The 21,619-nt window shown below is 46.5% G+C and overlaps 1 protein-coding gene across 4 annotated transcripts in view; it reads left to right on the top strand.

Annotated features, from left to right (window-relative positions):
- AFAP1L1 (actin filament associated protein 1 like 1) overlaps positions 1-21,041 on the top strand; it is a 60,179-nt gene extending 39,138 nt beyond the window's left edge. For all 4 annotated transcript variants that reach the window (XM_072824581.1, XM_072824579.1, XM_072824578.1 and 1 more), the window contains 11 exons: positions 1,139-1,231; positions 3,585-3,678; positions 3,920-4,072; positions 5,252-5,463; positions 7,329-7,474; positions 8,068-8,140; positions 9,402-9,513; positions 13,287-13,451; positions 15,485-15,663; positions 17,825-17,953; positions 20,080-21,041. In XM_072824581.1, the coding sequence (XP_072680682.1) occupies positions 1,139-1,231; positions 3,585-3,678; positions 3,920-4,072; positions 5,252-5,463; positions 7,329-7,474; positions 8,068-8,140; positions 9,402-9,513; positions 13,287-13,451; positions 15,485-15,663; positions 17,825-17,953; positions 20,080-20,103 (1,380 nt within the window). In that variant the 3' untranslated portion in view covers positions 20,104-21,041. The remainder of the gene's footprint in view (positions 1-1,138; positions 1,232-3,584; positions 3,679-3,919; positions 4,073-5,251; positions 5,464-7,328; positions 7,475-8,067; positions 8,141-9,401; positions 9,514-13,286; positions 13,452-15,484; positions 15,664-17,824; positions 17,954-20,079) is intronic.
- The last annotated feature ends 578 nt before the right edge of the window (positions 21,042-21,619 follow it).

The following is a 21,619-nucleotide window of genomic DNA, read 5'->3' as shown; positions in this document are numbered from 1 at the left end:
GCCTACAGACAGTAAGTACTCAGTCACTATAAGTGATCACTGTGTGATGGGGGTGGAGTCCCATCCCCAGTCCCTACCACAGGCCAGCCCATGTCCCTGTGCCCTGTCCTGCTTCCACTCTGACACCTTTCTCCCTCCTCCTCTGATCTTCCTATTGGAACAAAGAAAGCAGACACCTCTGTCCCTCCCTGCCCTCCCTTCTGTCCTGTGATAACCAATCCTACCCCCAAGAACTTTCATGCTGCTCATTATCTATGTCTCAAGATGGGAAGGAAGGTGAGGAACCTGCCTGCTGCGGGAGCCTTTGCCCTCCAGAGGCCGGGTGGGTCAGAAGAGGGAGCCCTAGACTGGAGACGGAAGCTGGAATCAAGCCTGGACTGGGGACTGTCTTGATTCTCAATACTGGGAGCTCATTAGCCCAAAGGTAAAGGGCAGACAACCATGGCTTCACTTCTTGGAGCCTCATCATCCTATTCAGTGACATGGGGGTCACAGCTGTCCCTACCCTTCAGGGCTGCTGTGGGGATACAGCGGGAGAATCCACGTAAAACCACAGATGGGTGAGCAACAAGTGATGGCTGCCATTATTTCATGGTCTGGATGCTTCTGCTGTGTGAGTGGGTGTCCTGGAATCTCAGTGTCTACATCTCTGAAGTGGAGGGGTTGGCCCTGGCTGCCTGCAGGCTGTTGCAGAGGGTCCGCACAGCCACAGGAGCCAGTCCCTTGTGCTTGTGCAGGGCATCCTGGGCCACGTGGCCCTTCACACCCACAATCTCACTGGTCTTCAGACAACCCAAGGATGTAAGCAGAGGATGGTATTATCCCCATGTTACAGACAGGGAAAGAAGGCCCAGGGGAAGAAAGTGGCTTCCACAAGGCCACACAGCTGATTAGCAATGGAGCCAGGTCTCGAAGCCATGCCTCTTGTTCGCTAGCCTCTTCTCTTTTCAATTCAAGGGGCAGATGCAGGAGAAAGCTTGTTCAAACCCTGATGTGCAGGAGGCCACATCAGCCCATCCCTTCTGCCCAGTGATCCCAACCCCGCTGCTCGATGGCTCTGAGTGCACAGACCCCGTTCTTCCTTCTGCCTCCCCAGTGTCCCTGCCCACCTGCTCACAGCTGTCCCCCCTCTCCACAGGTCATCCGAGAGGTAAGCAAGGCTGCTGGGGTGACGGAGGGGGCAGATGTGCCCAGGTCCCCAGTCCTCCTCTGCAAGCTGGACCTAGACAAGGTACATCTGTCTCATCTGTCTCGAGGTCTCCCCTGTGCCAGGCAGCGGGGACTGAACACAGGTCCTGCTGGTGGTGAAGCCAGGCACCCACCGTGGTGTCCTACAAGCCGTGGGTGCCCAGCTCGGAGCTGGCACCACAGTAGGCATTCAGTAAATGTCTACTGAACGAATGAATGCATGCATGCATGAATCAATGAATACTCATGTCCAAGGTGCAGTATGAGCCAGGAGGGAGTAACTAATGCTGCCAGGACAGGAGGAGGTCACGGTTGAATGGAGCCATTAAAGCAAATTGGAAACTCAGAGTAGCGTGCCCCAATGGGACATGAGTGAAATGGTCACTTGGTAGTTGGTCAGGCAGTCGGAAAATATGTGCTATAGCACCTTGGCTTTGCCAGGTGCTGGTGGGTGATAAAGAGACTCAGCCTCAAGCCTACACACATGCATCTTGCATGATATAATAAAGGTTAGTGTAGAGTATGATTGTGTGGCCGGCATCATCCCGTAGGCTTTACAACGTTATTACCTATTTTAATTTCTATGACAACTCTCTGATGAATTTCATTTTCAGATGACGAAGCTGAGACACAGAGAGGTTGTTTGTCCCACAGTTAGTAAGAAGCAGAGCAAGGATGTATACCCAGACTCCTGGCTCTTGATGACTTTGCCACCCCATCTCTCAAGGGTGGGGGGGTACTGAGCTCTGCTTGGTGAGTAGTTAGTGTTAGTGAGCACCGTGCACCAGGCGCTGTGCTGAGCACGCAGGTGCGATCCTAACAGGAACACACAGCCACCCTGTGCTCCCCGGGGGGAGTCAGACACGAATGCCCAGGTGCGTGAGCCAGGGGTGTGTATGCCAGGGGATGCTCTTGGCTCAGGCATCAGGGAAACTTCTCTGAGAGAACACATTCGCGCTGAGGGTGAACAACGAGGAAGAAGGGTAGCTCGAATGTTGAGGCTGGTATTTTTGAAGCAAGTGGTATTGGTGACCGTGTCTCTCCATAGAATCCTGTATGTGAAGCGCCATCATCATCAAGTCAATTCCAAAGTGACCCGAGTGTGTTTTGTATTTGCGTTCTATCTTGATGAAACACTTACCATCTGTATACCATCGCAGGACAAATAGAACCAACCATAGCTTGTTTCCTAGTTTACAAGGGAGATTCTGATACTTTTGACAGATCTGTCCCAATTCTGACAGTCGCCGTGTTTCCAGCCTTTGGAAATTGAGGGGAGCGCAAGGTCTCTCCTATCTCTTTGGGTCCCCAAGTTCTGTGCTTATAGCAAAGCATCCCTGAGCCCGGTCTGAGGAGTCCTTGGCAGGAAACCTAGAGAGGCCTCAGAGCCCTGTACTTTTACTTTTTAAGCGAGCTGGTGCCATTTTAATCCTGTCCCACGTTTGGCTGGCACCGCTTAGCTTTTCAAAGGTCTCACAGCACACAAACCAGCTGTTAAAGACGATACTATCTGTTGGCCTTGCGATTTCACTTGGGCCAGCTCCCTGGAGAAGGGTGTGATTCAGGTGAGAAAACTGAGCCTTGGGGAGAGGAAAGGATTTTCCATGTTCCCCTGACTAACAGGTGGTACCAGGGACAGAGTTTCTTCCAAGATCCTGATTCTTGGAAGACTGACTCTCCCTCACCACCTCCACAGCACCTAGTAGGCGCTTAACTGACCGTGGATGAATGAGTGAACGAACGAACGGATGGACAGATGAACGATTGGTCCGGGGTGGCATATGAGTAAAACTGTGTTGGCTGCAATAAAGTTGCTGCCATGGGGCGTGTGTGCATGTCTTTACCACCCTCTTACCTGAGTCAGGACCATAACGACCCCTCTCTTGTCACCACTCATGTTTCCTGGTCACCAAGTCCTGTCGTAACTATTTTGAACATGCCTACTCAACCCTTTTCCTACATCCTGTCATCTTAGCTCCTCCTTTACCACGTGTCACCTTGCCGAAAATGACTCTCTCTCCTGTGGCTCTTTTGCTTATAGTCTATCCCCACAAAACCACCGGAGGTCACTTCCTAAACCAGTTGTATTACATTAATATCCCACTTAAGTACCTTCCCAAACCCTGTCACATACTGAATGTGGACAATCCTAGGAATTTATTGCCATGTGTTATATACAATGAGTCGCCTGGCTCACCAAGATGACGAGAGATTCCAAGACACAACTGTCCTAAGTCAGCATGTCTCCCCATACCTGGTATAGTGTCAGGCACAGGAGAGGTGCTGACAAATATCAGTTAGGTGATCATCATGTGCAGAGGCTGGGAGGGTTGAACCAACAAAAGGGGACTTCTGAGTGTGCCCGCTGACACGGGGCTGTCTGTGTCCCTCCCCAGAGACTGTCCCAGGAGAAGCAGACCTCAGACTCGGACAGCCTGGGCATGGGTGACAGCTGTTCTACTCTAGGCCGCCGGGAGGCCTGCGACCACGGTAGGAGCCTCTGGGGGCTCAGGCCAGAGAATGCCAGAGCTGGGAGGGGACTTGCACCAGCACACGGTGGAGAACGGGTCCTGACTGCTCTGGGGATCTGGGGAAGGTCACCCGGCCTGTCCACACTGCAGTGGCAGCCAGGCCCCGTGTGCAGGCTGAAAGGGCAGTGGGGAAGGCTGGGGTGGGTGGATCTGGGGCTTGGGGCTCCCTCCCTTCAGGTAACCCATCTCCATGGCAACAGGCAAAGGGAAGAAGAGCAGCTTGGCAGAGCTGAAGGGTTCAGTGAGCAGGGCCGCAGGCCGCAAGATCACCCGCATCATCAGCTTCTCCAAGAAGAAGCCGCTGGCTGATGACCTGCAAACATCCTGCCCCGATGAGGAGGTTCCATGCTGCGGTGGGTCCTGGGGAGGAGGATAATCAGACCCTGCAGCTGTGGGTGCTGGGCTAAGCCAGAAAACCCTCTAGGCCTCCCTCGCTTGCTTCCAGGGCAGAGGAGAGAATTGCACCCAACCCGCACTCCGTCAACAGTCCACGCCTTTCCATCACTTCTCTCCTGTGAGGCCCTGACACTCAGGAAAAGCCACCTGACTCCCTATCTCTGTTTCCCTGTGACCTCAGCTCCCATCACTGCCCGTCTGTGGACCTCAGTTTCCTCCTCTAGGATGGGAGGAGATTATCTTATTTCCTCTCAGCCCATAACATGCCAGATGTGTTAAGTTACAACTCAGTCTTACAAAGCAATTTCTTGGACAAAAATATTTAAGTACTTATAAAGGCATTCAGTGTGAGTTAAACGTGGTTATAAATGCCCTCAGTGTGAGTTTAACACGGTTTGGAAGGGAAGACATTTTATTCTGTTCTTGTTAACGCAGTGTCCTGGATGTATCCTGGAATCCAAAAGAAAATTCTGTATTTTGGATATGCAGTAATACTCCATTAAACCTCAAAAAAACATTATAAAATCACATGGCTATTAAGAATTATTTTGTAACCAGTGAATCGGGGCATGTTATGGGAGAAAAAAATCATTTGAGTCTAACATGTTAAGAGTGATAAAAAAAAAAAAGAGTGATTTCTAAACCCGTTGGTCATCAGCCTGTGCCCTGCTCATTTTAGAACTTTCTCTTGGGTAGATACTTTTATTCCCACCTGCTGCCACCAGGTGTCAGCATCACCCATTATTTTCTGTCTCACTAATGGTTCTGGTATTTGGGGAGGAGGAAAGGCAAAAGGGATGGTTGTCCTTTATTCACCTATGCCGTGTTCCCTGGCCCTTTTCACCGAGCTGGGTTTGGTACGAGGGCTGTGTAGCAGTGCAAGAATGTGATTATCTGTCCCCATTTCAGACAGGGAAATGAAACTCAGGGAGCAGAGGGGGCCAAAGGTCACAGGACGGCCCAGAGAGCGTGAGCTGATCTGGGACCCACAAGGCCTTTTTCCAGCTAGAGAATGAGGGTTGTCCGGGTGCTTTGCCCCCGGGGTGTAGACAGACCCATGCAGACCCACAGCTCCCACCTGGGGCTTCCCCAGGGCCGGCTGTCAGGGGGTCATACCACCCGTCTCCCCCCCTCAGGCTATCTGAACGTGCTGGTGAACCAAGGCTGGAAGGAGCGCTGGTGCCGCCTGAAATGCAACACTCTGTATTTCCACAAGGATCACACGGACCTGCGGACCCATGTGAATGCCATTGCTCTCCGTGGCTGTGAGGTGGCCCCGGGCTTTGGGCCCAGACATCCATTTGCCTTCAGGATCCTGCGCAACAGGCAGGAGGTTGCCATCCTGGAGGTGAGAGGAGAAAATCCAGGTGGTTCTTGGTGGTGGCAGCTGAGAGAAGTTTGGGCTTGGATATGGGCTTTTGTCTTGGGGGCCTTGCTGCTGACGTTGCACAGCCCAAGGACAAAGTAAGCCCACCTGCTGCCACGTGACCACAAAGGCCTGCCAATTAAAATACAGGGCACCCCCTTAAATTTGAATTTCAGATAAACAGCAATGTTTTGTTTTGTTTTAAAGATTTTATTTATTTATTCATGAGAGACACAAAGAGAGAGGCAGAGACACAGGCAGAGGGAGAAGCAGGCTCCCCGTGGGGAGAGTGATGCGGGACTCGATCCCGGGACCCGGGGATCATGACCTGAGCCAAAGGCAGACGCTCAACCACTGAGCCACCCAGACGTCCCAACAATGATTTTAATGTAAGGATATCCCGAGCACTATTTAGGATATACCTAGACTGAAGAAGTATTCGTTGTTTATCTGAAAGTCGAATTTAACAGGGCATTCTGCATTTTTATTTGCTAAATCTGGCGACCCTAGAACCAAGGTTTGTTTATTCTCCCCTATATTAAAATCCCAAGCCTGAGAGGCATCTCGTCTGATCTATCCCGAATCTGATTCTGGAATCCCCTCTAAAAGCTTCTCACCAGTGTCCGGCCACCTCAGGGAAACCACTGCCCTTCAAGGCAGCCTGCCCCTCCCTCCGGCAGCTACATTTTTAGAAAGGTGTTCTCCACACTGAGTTGAAATCTTCAAGCTTCATGAAGCCAGTAACCGTGCCTGTTCTGCATACTTTTGGTTTCTCCAGAACCCAGCATGATGCCCAGCACATACTGAGGGCTCAGTTACTATTTGTTGAACAAATGGCTGAATGAGAATGTTTTTCATGGTCGTTCCTACCCTGTGGCACTCACCCTCCTCCCGGAGGTCCTGCACTATGGGTGGAATCTCTCTTCTATATGTCATTTGTATGGCTTTTTAGAATTGAAAATGCAAACACTGGAGGAAAAGTAAGAGAACATTACAAACAAGGAAACTGAGGCCAGGGTTGCCAGGTGCCTTGTCCAAGACTCCAAAGGGGTCAGTGGCCTGTTGGTCTGATCCAAGAACGAAAACCCAGCCTCTTGATCTTGTTTGCTTTGCCGAGTACCCACTGCCTCACCCACTTCTTAAATCTCGAGAAATATTGTCTCTGTCACTCGTTTTTTTTTGTTTGTTTGTTTGTTTTTTTTTTTTTTTTGGTAGGTTGGGATAGGTCTCTTACTTTTCTTAAATTAGACACAGAACTTTCCGGCAAGAAGTGTTCATCCTTTGGTCAAGTTTAGCATTTGTGTGTTCAGTTGATGTTATAAGAATGCTCTTTAAATGAGAACTAGCAGAGCTGTGGGTTTAGTTAACCAGTAACTTGTTGGCAGTTTTCCTGCTTGCAGTTCTACAAATAATTGGCAGTTATAAGAAAAAATTTTTTTTGATTTTTTGATTGCATGAGAAATAGTCTCCTCCAGTAATAAGTAAATATGTAAAAAAAAAAAAATTTCAGGGAACACCCAAATGCTGTTTTCACATCTAACTGGTCATAAAGGTTCTGAGGACAGTGAGTGTGTGTGTATCTTAGAGAGATGGTCAGGGAGGGCTTCCCCAAGGAGGAGGCATTAGGACTGAAACCTGGATAAAGAAAAGGTGGAAAAAAAGAAAGAAAAGGTGGAAGCCACTTGGAGTTCTGGATGTGTGTTGCAGTCCTGTTCCTCTTGGATCCCTAAGTATTGGGTACATAGCAGGTACTGTGCACAAATACGGGTTCGGCGAAAGTGAACAGGTAGCCTGAGCCCCTAACAAACCAAAGTGAACTCATCAGCCTGTTGCCTCCTCTCCCTCAGGCAAACTGCTCAGAGGACATGGGCCGCTGGCTTGGGCTGTTGCTGGTGGAGATGGGCTCCAGAGTCACTCCCGAGGCGCTGCACTATGACTACGTGGACGTGGAGACCTTGACCAGCATTGTCAGTGCGGGGCGCAACTCCTTCCTGTAAGGGGCCCACACCCCACAGCCCCCCTGCAGCCTCCCAGAACCTCTGAGTCTGGCATGGGCACTGGGAGGGAAGAGAGGAAGATCTGGGGAGGACTCTGTTTCTTTGGGAAGTCAGGGTGGGTGCCTTCCTCCTCCAATAGGCAGGAGCGAGCTGGCTAAGGGAGGTAGCCCACAGGTCAGGGGAAGCTGTGGATGCAATGAGCAGAAGAGAAGAAACCCTTCTGCATGGTGACCTGGGCTCAGCTCTTAGGCCACGGAACCTCAGGTTCTCGCACCCTTGGCCATCAGGGCTGGTACATGCATTGGAAGAGCCGGCCAGCGGCTTGGGGTGGTTGCCTGCCTCTTGGATCCTCTGTGTTCACTTAGAGAATGGAGGGGATGAATTACTCACCTCTCAGTTGCTTGTGAGAATCTCATGGGTCACCACCTCTGAGACCATTAACACAGCAATGGCCCAGCACTGCCTAGCTTGGTTGTGTTACTAACCTTCTAACATCCATCACAGAATCAAATAAGAGTGGATAGAAAAGCACTATAAGCCACAAAATGTCTTCATCATTGCCATCGTCATGACGCCTTCTATTTTCTAGATATGCAAGATCCTGCCAGGATCAATGGCCTGAGCCCCGTGTCTACGATGATGTTCCTTATGAAAAGATACAGGTGCGGTCCCTGTGGCAAAGGCCATGGATTACCTCTTATTCTCTGTCACTACTCCAATTTTCCCATACCTCAGAGAGTCTAGAAAAGGGAGTCTTAGAGGTGAGAGCTCAGTGTCATCCAGCACTGTCCAAGGCAGGGGTCCTGGCGTGCAGACATGTCTGCTCTCCTTGGCAGCTTGATACCCTCTAAGACTCCTTTTTCTAGACTCTCATCTCTAGACTCCCATCCTTCCTCTGCTTATATGGTTTTTCTTCAGATTCAGATGAACCAGTGTATGCAGCTCGAGATCTTTCTCGAGATCTCAGTTGCAGAGATTAGCTGCAAGACAGCTTAGTACCTAACGGCATGAACTTTGGACTCAGGGCTGAATCTGAGTTAGCTTGGGCTTCACTTCAGATGAATATTATAAAACCTACTCAATTGGATCATTGCAAGAACTAAATGAAATAATATATGGAAAAAAATAAAAATTAAAAAATAAAAGAAATACTATATGGAAAGAGCTTAGCAGCACCTAAACACTGGAATGTTTCACATGCAGTAAATAGTACTATCGCTATCAATATCATTATTATATTATAATCATATTCCATTCATGGTTCCCTGAGCTCTGAGCGGATTCTGAGTGCACTCTTCATGCACAAACGTAAAGTGCCTGGGTGGCACAGGGGCACCTGGGTGGCTCAGTCAGTTAAACATCTGCCTTTGGCTCAGGTTATGATCTCAGGTCCTAGGATCGAGCCCCTCGTTGGGCTCCCTGCTCAGTAAAGAGTCTGCTTCTCCCTCTCCTTCCCTCTCTCTCAAATAAATAAATAATTTTTTAAAAAATAGATAGCCATATTATTATGTAACTTCCACCATTGGCTGACATCATCCACGACTTTTTATCTTAACTGGGAATGCTTATATTTAGCAATTGCAGAAATTTTGGAGGATACTTCCAAATGATTTGAAGACAGAAATATCTATGATATATCAAATATGGTCACCCACAGCCCTCGAGACTTCCAAATTCTCCTCTCAACAGATATTCCAGTTTAGGGGTTCCTTCTGCAGCCCATGACAGGAAGGTATGAGGATCAAAGGATATACGCTAGTAGAAGTAGTCTGTAAATTGTTGAGTGTGGCCCCAGTTTAAAAATGTAAGGCCAAGATACCAGAGGTCCTGCAATGCTCACCAACCACGCTTGGACCAAATACACCCCTGCATGGAGGGCTCTGAGCCTACCTGAGCTTTACCTTCTTTCTCCATTTTCCGCAGGACGAGGAGCCCAAGCGACCTGCTGGGGCCCAGGTAAAACGCCATGCCTCCTCCTGCAGTGAGAAGTCCCATCGAGTGGATCCACAGGTCAAAGTCAAGCGCCATGCCTCCAGTGAGTTCTGGATGGGAGCGAGGGAGGGAAAGAAACAACTGACTGGGGGGATCTCAGATCTGATTCCTTCAGGCATTGGGCAAATAAATTAATGAATAAAGGGAGATGTAAGAAAATACTCTACCATAAGAAAAAGGACAGCACGAGCCAGGGGTAAGGGGCAGCTAGCATGTGACCTCAGAGGGAAAACGAAAGGGAATGGGGTTATAGGGGAAGACTGTAAGAACCAGGCATGCTGGGATCCTTGGGTGGCGCCGCGGTTTGGCGCCTGCCTTTGGCCCAGGGCGCAATCCTGGAGACCTAGGATCGAATCCCACGTCGGGCTCCCTGCATGGAGCCTGCTTCTCCCTCTGCCTATGTCTCTGCCCCTCTCTCTCTCTCTCTCTGTGACTATCATAAATAAATTTAAAAAAAAAAAAAAGAAAAAAGGAACCAGGCATGCTCAGGCTCCACTTATAGGACCAGCCACTACACAGCTTCAGCCCATGGCTCCCATGCAACAGGGCCAGCCCAGGTTTGCAGGTTATTTGACACCAGAAATCTTTATATGAAGATTTATATATGAAACCTACTTACTTTTTAATAATAGTGACTGATTTTCAAAAATTTTAACACTAAAGAAGGCCAAATATGTTTTTATGCTGCAGTGTGGCATATATATGTATACACATATGTTCACATATAAAATTCATCCTCACATTGTGTCTGTTCCAAAGGCTAAAAATATTTATAATTTCTGATCTGCGGTAGAACGTGGAGAAATGAAGCCCTCCAAATACCCTTGAGGCAGCTGCCGTGAAAGGCACCGCTCACTCCTGTGTCCCAGCCTGAGCTCTCCCTAGCACCCCATGGGAGCTCAGTGAGTTGCCTGATTGCCACACTGCACAATAAAGGCTAAGCAGGCCAGACTCTGGTAAATTCTGTTTGATTTCCAACACTAATCTCTGCTCTGATGTGATTCATGAGCCAGCCAGCTTCCAGTAGGACAGCATATTCCAAGAATCTTCCAGTTATTGCTTTACAGTTCTTCCCCCTGCCCCTGAACAAAGTCAAGTTCAGTTCCTTGCTTTTTGAAGATTTATGTTTAAAATACTTTTCTTTATTAGATCCCTACTTCATTAATGTAGATGATCTCTTCTGAGGGTCAGGAGACCTGTATTCCGTTCCCCCACTTGACCCTTAAATTGCTCAGTAACTTTGAAAAGGGCCCTTCCCCTCCCTGGGTCTGAGTTTTCCCACTGAACAGTCAGGGGGTTGTTGTATAACATTCCTTACACTACTTTTGTCAGCACTGGAAATACAGGCCTTTACGGGATGCCCGTTTTCAAATGGAAAAGTAGGGGCACCTGGGTGGCTCGGTCGGTTAAGCGTCTGACTCTTGATTTCGGGTCAGGTCATAATCCCAGGATCATGAGATCAAGCCCCCACGTTGGGCTCTGTGCTGAGTGTGAAGCCTGCTTAGGATTCCCTCTCTCCCTCTGCCCCTCCCAACTACGCTCATGCTCACTCTCTCATCTGCTCTAAAAAAAGAATTAAAAAATAAAAATAAAATGGAAAAACAAACTGAAATTAAGTATGTAAGATTAAAGAAATCGGAAAACATTCAAAACCACCACAACAAAAATAACAAAACACAGATTCTTTCTTCAAATTAAATGTTATATTGAAGTATAGTTTATAAGAGATACAAAAGCGGTGCTGCTCTGGCTGGAGCTAGGAGATCCACTGGTCCCCTGCATTAGCCTGTCAGCAGTCACTGTGAAATCACAGGGCTCTTTGCAGGGCAGTTGGAAACCACAGATCTAGCCCAACAGTGTGTCTCAGATGAAAGCACCGAAGAACATTGAAGTGTCTTGCCCAAGATCATGTTTTAGTTGCTGATGACTCTGTAATGAATTACTCAAAATGTAATAGCTCAAAAAGTAAAGATGTGTTAAGTCACAGTTTCTGTGGGTCAGGAATCCCGGAGCAAATTAATTATTAGTAGTTCTGGCTTGGGGTCTCTTGAAAGGTTGCTAAATCTATTTCATTTTATTCTCTATTTGTGTCCTTCCAACTCTGGAGGTGTTGAAGTACTATGTATTTTATAAAATATTGAGGATAACAGATGGTGTTTGGGTTTTTTTTTTTCAAAGATTTTATTTATTTATTCATGAGAGACATAGAGAGAGAGGCAAAGACACAGGCAGAGGGAGAAGCAGGCTCCGTGTAGGGAGCCCGACGTGGGACTCGATCCCAGATCTCCAGGATCAGGCCCTGGGCTGAAGGCAGCACTAAACCACTAAACCACCTAGGCTGCCTGGTGTTTGGGGTTTTTAAGGTCCTTATTGGCTACAATATAACACTGACAACACTTTTCTGGTCTACCGTTTTATTTTCAGTTTGCCTGCCTAAGTCTTCGAGAAAAATCCCCCTAGGATACCATTGTGTATCTGGGACATTGGGGGAAGTATAAGTCCCCTTCTCTTTCCTCCATGCTTTATTTATGATCAGGCTTGAACTATAGTGTTGTTGTGACAAGAACTGGTTGTTCATGTGTCACCGGGTAGCCACTGTGATCTCTACAAGAGCTATAGAGACAAACCCCCAATTATCAGTAAGCCAAGGGAATCACCCCAAACTCCACACCCTACCAACCAACTTAAAAGGGCTGTTGAGTGAATGTCTGAAACTAAAATAAGTAAATAAAAATTTCCCTGAGACATCAGACTGTGGCATTGCCCCAGCGAGAACAGTAATGCATGGCACAGAGCCTGGAGTTAGACACATATGAGCTCAAACTGGGCTCTGCCTTCATTAGCAGTGAGACCAACCTCCCTGTGCCTCTGTTCCCCCAACAACAAAACAGAGCTAATAATAGTAAGTATTTATGAAGATTAAATGGAAATGAATGTAAATGGCCTAGTGTATAGTAAATGCTCAATCAATTTTTGCCAATTATTGTTATTGTCCACCATAATGTAGAGCCTGCAACAGATTCCTGGGCCCCTCTCTCTCCCCCCACCCATTTTCCAGGAATAAAACAGGCAATGCCTGACTTTAGTCCAAGGTCTTGATTCTCTGTGGCTCTGGGTTGGATGTCCCTGTCTACTTGTCTTATATATACCTGAGAGTTGACTGCAAAATGCCCTTTTAAAACTAAAGTGTGGGGGTGCCTGGGTGGCTCAGTCGGTTAAGCATCTGCCTTTGACTCATGTCATGATCTTGGAGTCCTGGGATTGAGCCGCAGGTAGGGCTCCCTGCCCAACAGGGCGTCTACTTCTCTTTCTCCCTCTCCCTCTGTGTGCTTGCTTGCTTGCTCTGTCTCAGATAAATAAATCTTTTTAAAAAATTTAAAGTGTGCTATACACCACAAAATTTACTTTATATCATTATCTGACGTTTACTAAGCACTTCCACTAGATACTGTACCGAGTATTTTCCATGAATTTAAAACTTACCACAATGCTAAGAGGTAAATTTGATCAATGTCCATATTTACAAATGAGGAAACTAAGCCCTAGAGGGAAGCACAGAAACACCTCTATTCACTCCTGCCTGATATCACACAACTAGTAAAGGGCAAAAGAGAACACAAGCCTTGGTCTGCCTCATTCCAAAGCCCTTGTTCCTAGCCCCTGTGCTCTGCTGCCTCCTTTCTGCTCCTGTTTTCTTGAGGGAGTCACACGCTAAAGATATAGATCTAAATATTCCCATTTTATAGATGGAGAAGTTGAGGCTGAGAAAGATGCTAAGGCCACCCAAGTACCTTTGCCTGCCTTATATCTCTGCAGGCGCCAATCAGTACAAGTACGGTAAGAACCGAGCTGAGGAAGATGCCCGAAGGTACCTGGTTGAAAAAGAAAGGCTGGAAAAAGAGAAGGAGACAATCCGGACGGAGCTGATGGCCCTAAGGCAGGAGAAGAGGGAGCTGAAGGAAGCCATTCGGAACAACCCAGGTACTATGTGGGTGTGTCCTGGGGGAGGGGGGGCAGCAGGGGGCAGGCCCAGCCTTGACACCTCCCATGGCAGAGGTCACCTGGTTATCCAGGACAGGTGCGCTTCTCCTCCTCTTTTTCCTTAACATCATCATCATCATCCTTCCTAATAAAAGTGCCATCAATTCAATAACTGCTTTTAGGTAAGGGGATGAAAAAGCATCACAAAAATGTGTACACTTAATGTAGTAAAATTCAAGCTGATTTTAGAAAAGTTAAAATGTGGGAAACAGAGTGTGCCTTAGAATCAAGGAAATAAGAGGTATCATTTTGAACCTCACATTAAGTCACTCATTCGCAGAAATGCTCAGTACCCAACTGTGTGAGACACTGGTCCTGGTGCTAGGAATAATGGAGATCGTCCCAGGATCCTCTTCAGAAATCCAGAGGCATGAGCCCTGCAGGCCCAGCCTGCTCTGGGCTCTCTGCCCCCCATTTTCTGCTGTTTCCTTTGAACTCTCTCTACAGCTGTGGCTTGGCATATTTTTAGCCTGAGCTGTGCACACATGCTTGAGGGAACAGAGGCCTTGTCTTTTATCCTGCTCAATTTCTTTCTATAGCACATCACTTTGTAACATTTATTTATAATGTTTATCATTTTTATTTATTGTTATTTCTTTCTCATACACACACACACACACACACACACACACACACACACAAACATGAGAACCATAAGGGCAAGGATCTTTGCCTGTTTTTTTTTTCACTTATAAATCTCAAGGACCCAGACCAGCACCTGGTACATAGTAAGCACTAAGTACTCAATAAGTATTTACTGAATAGATGAATGAATGAATGAATGAATGAATGAATGAATGAATGAATGAAAGAAAGAAAGAAAGAAAGAAAAAGAAAGAAAGAAAGAAAGAGAAAGAAAGAAACTTTTAAAACTGATTAAGACCCAACACAGCTCTTGGCACAGAAAAGATGCTAATACAGGTTTATTAGTTGACTGAGTAAGCAGCAAAATCCCAGTAGGAACCCATGGTTAATGTAAAGCCATATACTATAACTCAGTTACAAGTAAGAGAAACCAAAGTCAAGCTGGCTTAGAGATGAAAGGAAGGGTGTCTGGGTGACTCAGCTGGTTCAGTGTTGGACCCTTGACCTTGGTTTGTGATTTCAGGGTCATTAGATTAAGCCCAGCATTGGGCTTTGCACACACAGTGGGGAGTCTGCTTCTCTCCCTTGCCCCTCCCCTTGTGCTCACTCTCTCTAAAATAAATACATCTTTTTTAAAAAATCCAAAAAAAATTTTTAAAGAAATGTAAAGAAACATGTAGGGGTGCCTGGCTTGCTCAATTGGTAGAGCATATGACTCTTGACCAGGATCATAAGTTCAAGCCCCATATTAAGCTTAGAGCTAACTTAAAAGGAAAAAAAATTAATTGGAAAGCTGAGTGATCAAGTGTAGCAAGGTCCAGGGATTTAAATGATGTCATCACAAAGTATATTTCTCTAATTCTGGCTACTGCCTTCCTCTATGTTGGTTTCATTCTGTGCCCTTCATGGTGTTATAATGGCTGCACAGCCCTGGTCCTCACCTAGTCCTCAGCTGCTCCAGCAGAGAAAACTTCTCTTCCCAGTGGACTCTACAAAAGCCTCAGAATTCACTCTGATTGGACCAACTCTAAACCAACCACTGTGAAAATGGAGATATGATTATGGGCCAGGTTTAAATTATGTGCCAACCCCTTGAACAAAAATTGAGGTCAGTTCCATCCAAATTATAGGGAAGGGGAGGAGAAAGGTGGTTTCCCTGAGGAAAATCAGGATTCTATATCCAGAAGGTAGGGAAATGAGTCCAGGGCTGGTAAAAACCATACAACCCAGCATGAAGCTGGAACTTTAGATCCAAAATCCATCTCTTAATCCTGACAAAGGGCTGGAAAAGCCCTCTGGAAAGGACAGACTAGAACCTGAGGTCCTGCCAAACCCCCTGATGCTTCAAGCCAGGCTCGGCTGTTTCTCATCGATGTCTCTGGATACAGGAGCCAAGTTAAAGGTTCTGGAGGAAGCCGTGGCCTCCCTGGAAGCTCAGTGTCGGGCCAAGGAGGAGCGCCGGATTGACCTGGAGCTGCGGCTGGTGGCTGTGAAGGAGCGCTTGCAGCATTCCCTGGCCGGGGGCCCGGCCCTGGGGCTCTCCGTGAGCAGCAAGAACAAGAGTGGGGTGAGTCCATGCCCTTCTGTGCCAGGGGCACCTGCTTCTTAATCCCCTCACTTGCTGTCAAGCTTCATGATCATCCTTTGAGGGTAGGAGTTATGCTCATTTATAGATGACCAAACAGACACCCAGAGAGGAGAGGGAACATACTGAAAGAGAGTCTCCCAAAGAGGACAGGGCACCACTAAGAAGGGGACTCTCTGGCCTATGTTGTCTCCTCTGCAGCCCTACCATTTGACTTTTTATCCTGAACCCGAAGTAGCCTTCAGGTTATTGATAATTTTAACTACGATATGTTGAGTAAGAATAACATGTTTGAACAACCACCATAGGTCCGTATAGCATTTTTTTTTTTTAAAGATTTATTTACTTATGAGAGACATAGAGAGAGAGAGAGGCAGAGACACAGGCAGAGGGAAAAGCAGGCTCCATGCAGGGAGCCCGACGTGGGACTCGATCCTGAGTCCCCAGGATCACACCCCAGGCCAAGGGCAGGTGCGAAACCGCTGCGCCACCCAGGGATCCCTCGTATAGCATTTTAACCTCTATTATCTCATATGATCTTCATGGCAATGGTGGGAGATAGTGCTAGGTGTATTCAAGCTACTAGATGAACAAGGAAACAGAGGTCAGACATGTTAAATGACTTACTCAAATTTACTCAGTTAAGTGGGAGACAGGATTTGCAATCCAGGAAGTCTGACTCCAGATCCCAGCATTAGCCACAGTACACGTGTCCCCCGTCTTAGAGTCCCGGGTGTATCAGGCTATCCGCAGGCCTTTGCATCCAATGCTCCAAGCAACCCCGTAAGGTAGATACTCTACCCGGAATGAGACCTCCTCAAGGAAAACCTAGCTGACCTCTGTCTCCATCTGAGAGTCTCAACCTCAGCACTACTGACATTTGGGGCCTATAATTCTTTTTATAGGGGACTACCTTGTGTACTGTAGGAGGAGGTTTAGCAGCATTCCTAGCCTCTACCTACTAGATGTCAATAACTCCATACCCAGTTGACAACTAGAAATGTCTCCAGAAATTGCCAAATGTCCCCTGGAAGGGCTCCCATTTGTGAACCACTGGTCTAAACAACCAAGAGTCCCACGTGTTATTCTTTCTCATAGCACTTAGGCACAATTTGTGTATACATGTGTATATGGACATATGTGTGTGTGTATGTATCCTTACTTGTCTAATGTCTGTCTCGCCCACTGGGTTGTATTTTTATTAAAAATTGGATTTTGTTTTATCATTACAGCCTTAGTTAGCCCTTTAACAGAGTCTGAAAAATAGGAGTGCAATAAATGTTTATTGAAAGAATAAAAGTTATGCCTGCCTTCAGACAAGGACATGGACACTCAGATGAAATAACTTGTCTGATACGTTTGGGTTGTCACTGGGAACTGTATTCTTAGTGTTGTAGTCGGGAGCCAAGCTGCCTGGTCAAACCACACCCTGCTTCTCTGAAGCCAGGCTGTTTCTTCTGCCCCAGGGCATCCTCTCCAAGGGGCTTTCCAATCTCATTTACAGATGAAGAGCTTAAAGGACAAACTCACAGAGGGCTGGAGGAGGAGCTAGAAGTGGTTCACTCATCCCAGCTGCTTCCTCCCACCAGTATGCCCTGAAATTCACATTCCAGAGAGCTTTTCCCACTTTGTGATCCTTTCTGATGGAAATAAAGAGAAGTCTTCTCTAAATTCCCTGCAGGCTTAGCTGTTAATATGCCACACAAAAGGAACGACATCCAGTAATGTACTAAGCAGCTATCTGGAAAAGTTAAGGGGTGAGGGCGTTGTAGAGGAGAAGGAATATAGGGGAGAGGTTAAGAATGTGCTGTGGGGTTTGAATTCCAGCTCTCCCACTCACCAGATGTGTGACCCTGAGCAGTGGCTTGATCTTCCCATTTTCCTCATCTGTAAAATAGGATGACTAATAATAGTACCTACTTTATAGGGTTGGAAAAGCTAAATGAGCTAATCCACCAAAAGCCTGGTGCATAGAGAGGGTTTGGTAATTTTAGACGTCATTACCTTTATTCCAAGACCCTCAAGGGTCTTCCTCCCCTTGCCATTTGGTGCTGGCATATATGCACAATGCCTTCTAATTTGCATTTTTTTGGAGGGCAAGCCAGCATTAGACCTCACCTTTGTAACTATTTCTCATCAACAGGAAACTGCAAATAAGCCCCAGAACAATGCCGCAGAGCAGCCTCTCCCTGTCAACTGTATTTCTGAGCTGAGGAAGAGAAGCCCATCCATCGTAACCTCCAACCAAGGAAGGGTGCTACAGAAAGCCAAGGTACAGCAATAGCTCAGTGAATTAAAATTCAGAGACCTGGCAGCCTCCTTTCTGTGGAACCTCAACAAGAACCCAAAAACCAGCTGGTGAGAAAGGCAGAGAATTGAATTGCCAACACATCCACACAGTAAAACTCACGAAGTTTGGTCAGAAAAGGTCCTCAATCTCATTCAGAACATATTTACTCATTCTTAACATACAGTTCTAACAAACTCAGTTTTCTGGATCCTGAGCCTACGGTGGATTTGGTACAGGAAAGGCCCTGTTTCATAGATGAGGAAACTGAAGATCAGAGAATGATGGGACCTGCCCAAGATTATGCAGGGTGTCAAGCACTGGGATGCAAAGGCGCCTCTTCCAATTCTAAGTCCTGGGCTCACTCCATGATCCTGGCCCACAGTCTAATCCTGGGGCCAGCTGTCTTCCAGAACTTTTGGGATTTTAGAAAGGTAATATGGTACATATACTGTATATGATGAAAAACCCCAACGAGTTCTCAGAAGTACCCTGAAACCAACCATGTTAAGAATTCTACAACAAGGCACATGAATATTCACACCATGTAGAATATATAGATCATAAACAGCCTCACATCAATCAGTTCAGGTCAAGTTTTGCCACCAATGGAGTTTGTGCCAAAACACTTGAGAAATATTTTGGTTTCAGGGCTTTCTGGATTTCAGAATTGGGGATAAGAAATTGTTGACTTGAAAAACAAACACCTGAGCATTAGGACATGAGATTAGAGAAATAACCAGCCAGAGGCTAGATCATCTAGACTAGAAATCAGCAGACTTGGTCTGTAAAGGTATATATAGAATTTGTGCACCACAGTTTCTTTCAAAATGACTCAGCTCTGCCAATGTAGTAGGAAAGTAGCCATAGACAACTTACAAATGATGAACATGACTGTGTTCCAATAAAACTTTATTTATGGATGCCAAGATGTGAATTTCATAAAATTTTTACATATCAAGAAAAACTATTCATTTGTTTTCAAACATTTAGAAATGTGAAAACCATTCTCAGTTGATGGATGTTACAAAAATATGCAGTGGGCCAGATATGGCCTATAGGCCAGTGTGCTTCTCTTTAATCCTTGTAGGCCATAGGAAGAACCGTGAATTTTGTTCTAACATAATGGAAAGTCATTGGCATATTTTGAGCAAAAAATCTGTGGATATGAATTACATTTTTAAGGCCATTCCGGGGGTGCCTGGGTGGCCCAGTTGGTTAAGCATCCGACTCTTAATTTTGGCTCAGGTTGTGACCTCAGGGTCACAATCTCAGGGTCATGAGATTGAGCCCTGCACTGGGTTCCACACTGAGCAAGGAGCCTATTCAAGATTCTTTCCCTCCCTCTTCCTTCACCCTTCCCCTTGCCCAATCTGGAACAATGTTGAGAACTGATAAGGGGACAAGGGAGACCAGTTTGGAGTCACCTAGATGAGACATGAGAAAGGTGTGGTGGAGGTGATTTGACGTGGCTGGCTTTGGAGGTAGAGGCAAAGGATTGGCTGATGGGGATGTGGAGGATGAGGAAAAGAAAGGAATCAAAGATGACTCCTATGTTATTGCCCTGAGCAGCTGCAGTTTAGGTGGCAAAGACTAGAAGAGCAGGTTGGGAGTGGAGAACCCTCCCAGCAAGAATGTTTGAACCATCCCATTTTACTCTCGTTCACACTATCACCTCCGCAGCTGGCTGAAAACCCTAGGCATCATTTGTGGGCAAAATGCCATTCACTACTGGCCAGGACTTCAGTGTCCCTCCCAGATGAAGTCCTACATGGCTCCAAGGGTGGGCTGCCTACCTTCACCCTTCCTTACCAAACTGCTTTGACTTCTGTGAGCCTCCTACCTGACCCCATCCCAGCATTAGAGCCAAGCATAGACTGGCCTCAGCTTCCTTCTCTGAGAAAGATATTTGAGCCCCCATAAAAATGAGGCCCAGAGTGGAAAAATGACTTGCCCATGGCTACCAAAGAAGAATGAGATTAGGACCCATGGCTCTTCTAATCTGGCCAGTGGAGATCTTTATGTAATTAGGTCCAGTAGAATGTTTTTTATCCTGCAAATCACACTAGAATATTCAGCAACCTGATTTGTCTTATCTTTCTGGACTTCAGGAATGGGAAATGAAGAAGACCTAGAAAAAGGATGAAGATTTCATTCTGAAGGAAACACAAGATTGTATTGAAAACACTTTTTTTTCACAAGGAGATGCCAGAAGACTGGAAGTAGCCCCCACTCTCCAGAGCAACCAAAAGACCAGCCTTTACTGTCTGCATGATTATAGGGGATATGGGGAGGGAAGAAGTGGAAGGGAAGGGGGAAGTAGAGGGTGTCCTCATAACTTCACAGAGGGTGGGAAACGGGGGTGGAGGGAGACAGAAATCTGTGTGGTTGTAAAGGTTTTGTTAAACGTCTTTACCTTCACTTGTGAAGAAGAAATGAAAGCGCACATGAATGAGCCAATCCAAACCATTCTAGCATCCTACTCCCAGACTTTGGGGCAAAGACGACTGTACTGAAGCATTGGTAGGTAGTACAGGACAAAAAGATAAGACTTAATCATCTGATCACACTTGTGCCAATTGGATTCGTATTGGGCATTACTGACAACCCCGGTATGACATAAACAGACCGAAAAATCAATAGAATCTCCCTGCCTGCATAAAGGTGGACAAAAGCTATAGACAACACCCAAATTCTGCTATCATTCCTTATGTGCTCCAGAACTGGGCCAATTTGGCTACTAGAATCCTGCAGTTGAATTGTTTTCAAATTAGAGAGCTGATACACAGTAAGCAAGGGGAAGTTCAGCAGCAGACTTACTTTCAGCTCACTTTAAGTGACAGTGATAGGAACATGGATTTCTAATGTCCACAGAATGTTGCAGGTACCGTAGGGTGGGGTCATTTGTGGTCAGTCAGTCCTTTACCCATTTCCTGTGACACTCAGGCTCTAGGAGCTAGGGCTAGAAATCCAAGTGACATTCTTTAAATCTTTATCCTGATTTTTGTACTTGAAGGCTCTCCAGTCTGCCCTTCCGTATCTGCTGTCAAGTAAAAATATCAGGGACACTCAAGTAACAGTGACTCTTTTCTGCTGTGAGTGCCTTTGACTAACACCCGATACTTTTATAGGGAAACAAGGACTTCAAGTCTTGGGCAGTTTCCTTACTGTCCAACTAACTACTTTCTAAACAGTGTAGGCACTTTTTAGGTCTTTACATTTCCTTCCAAAAAAAAGATAAAACCAGTTAACCGTTAAGAGCTCAAAGGTTAGGTCCAAGAGAGAAAGAAAATCCCAGAATAACCTTTGGACACTTTGCTGGAGGCTTCATATACTTTACCCTACCTAGGGCTTTACATACTTTGGCCTTATCCGAACTTTACCCCACTTTGAGGTAGCTGGAGACCAGAGCAGGGAAAATAACCTGATCAAAGTCACCTAGCTGGTCAGTGGCAGAGCGTAAGGCTTAGGGCCTATGAGCCTATATCCAGACAGGGTTGGGTTTGAGCCCTGCCTCTGCCACTGACCAGCTGGTGAGTCTGGGAAAGTCACTTGACCTCTCTGATTTTCGTTTTCTTTATCTGTGAAACCTAGGTTAACAGTTCTATTTTCCTCCCAAGACTATTAGGTACATGGGAAACATCTTGCACA

The sequence above is a fragment of the Canis lupus genome, chromosome 4 (assembly GCF_048164855.1).
Source record: "Canis lupus baileyi chromosome 4, mCanLup2.hap1, whole genome shotgun sequence".
Taxonomy (NCBI): Eukaryota; Metazoa; Chordata; class Mammalia; order Carnivora; family Canidae; genus Canis; species Canis lupus.
This window is presented reverse-complemented; position numbering and strand designations above follow the sequence as displayed.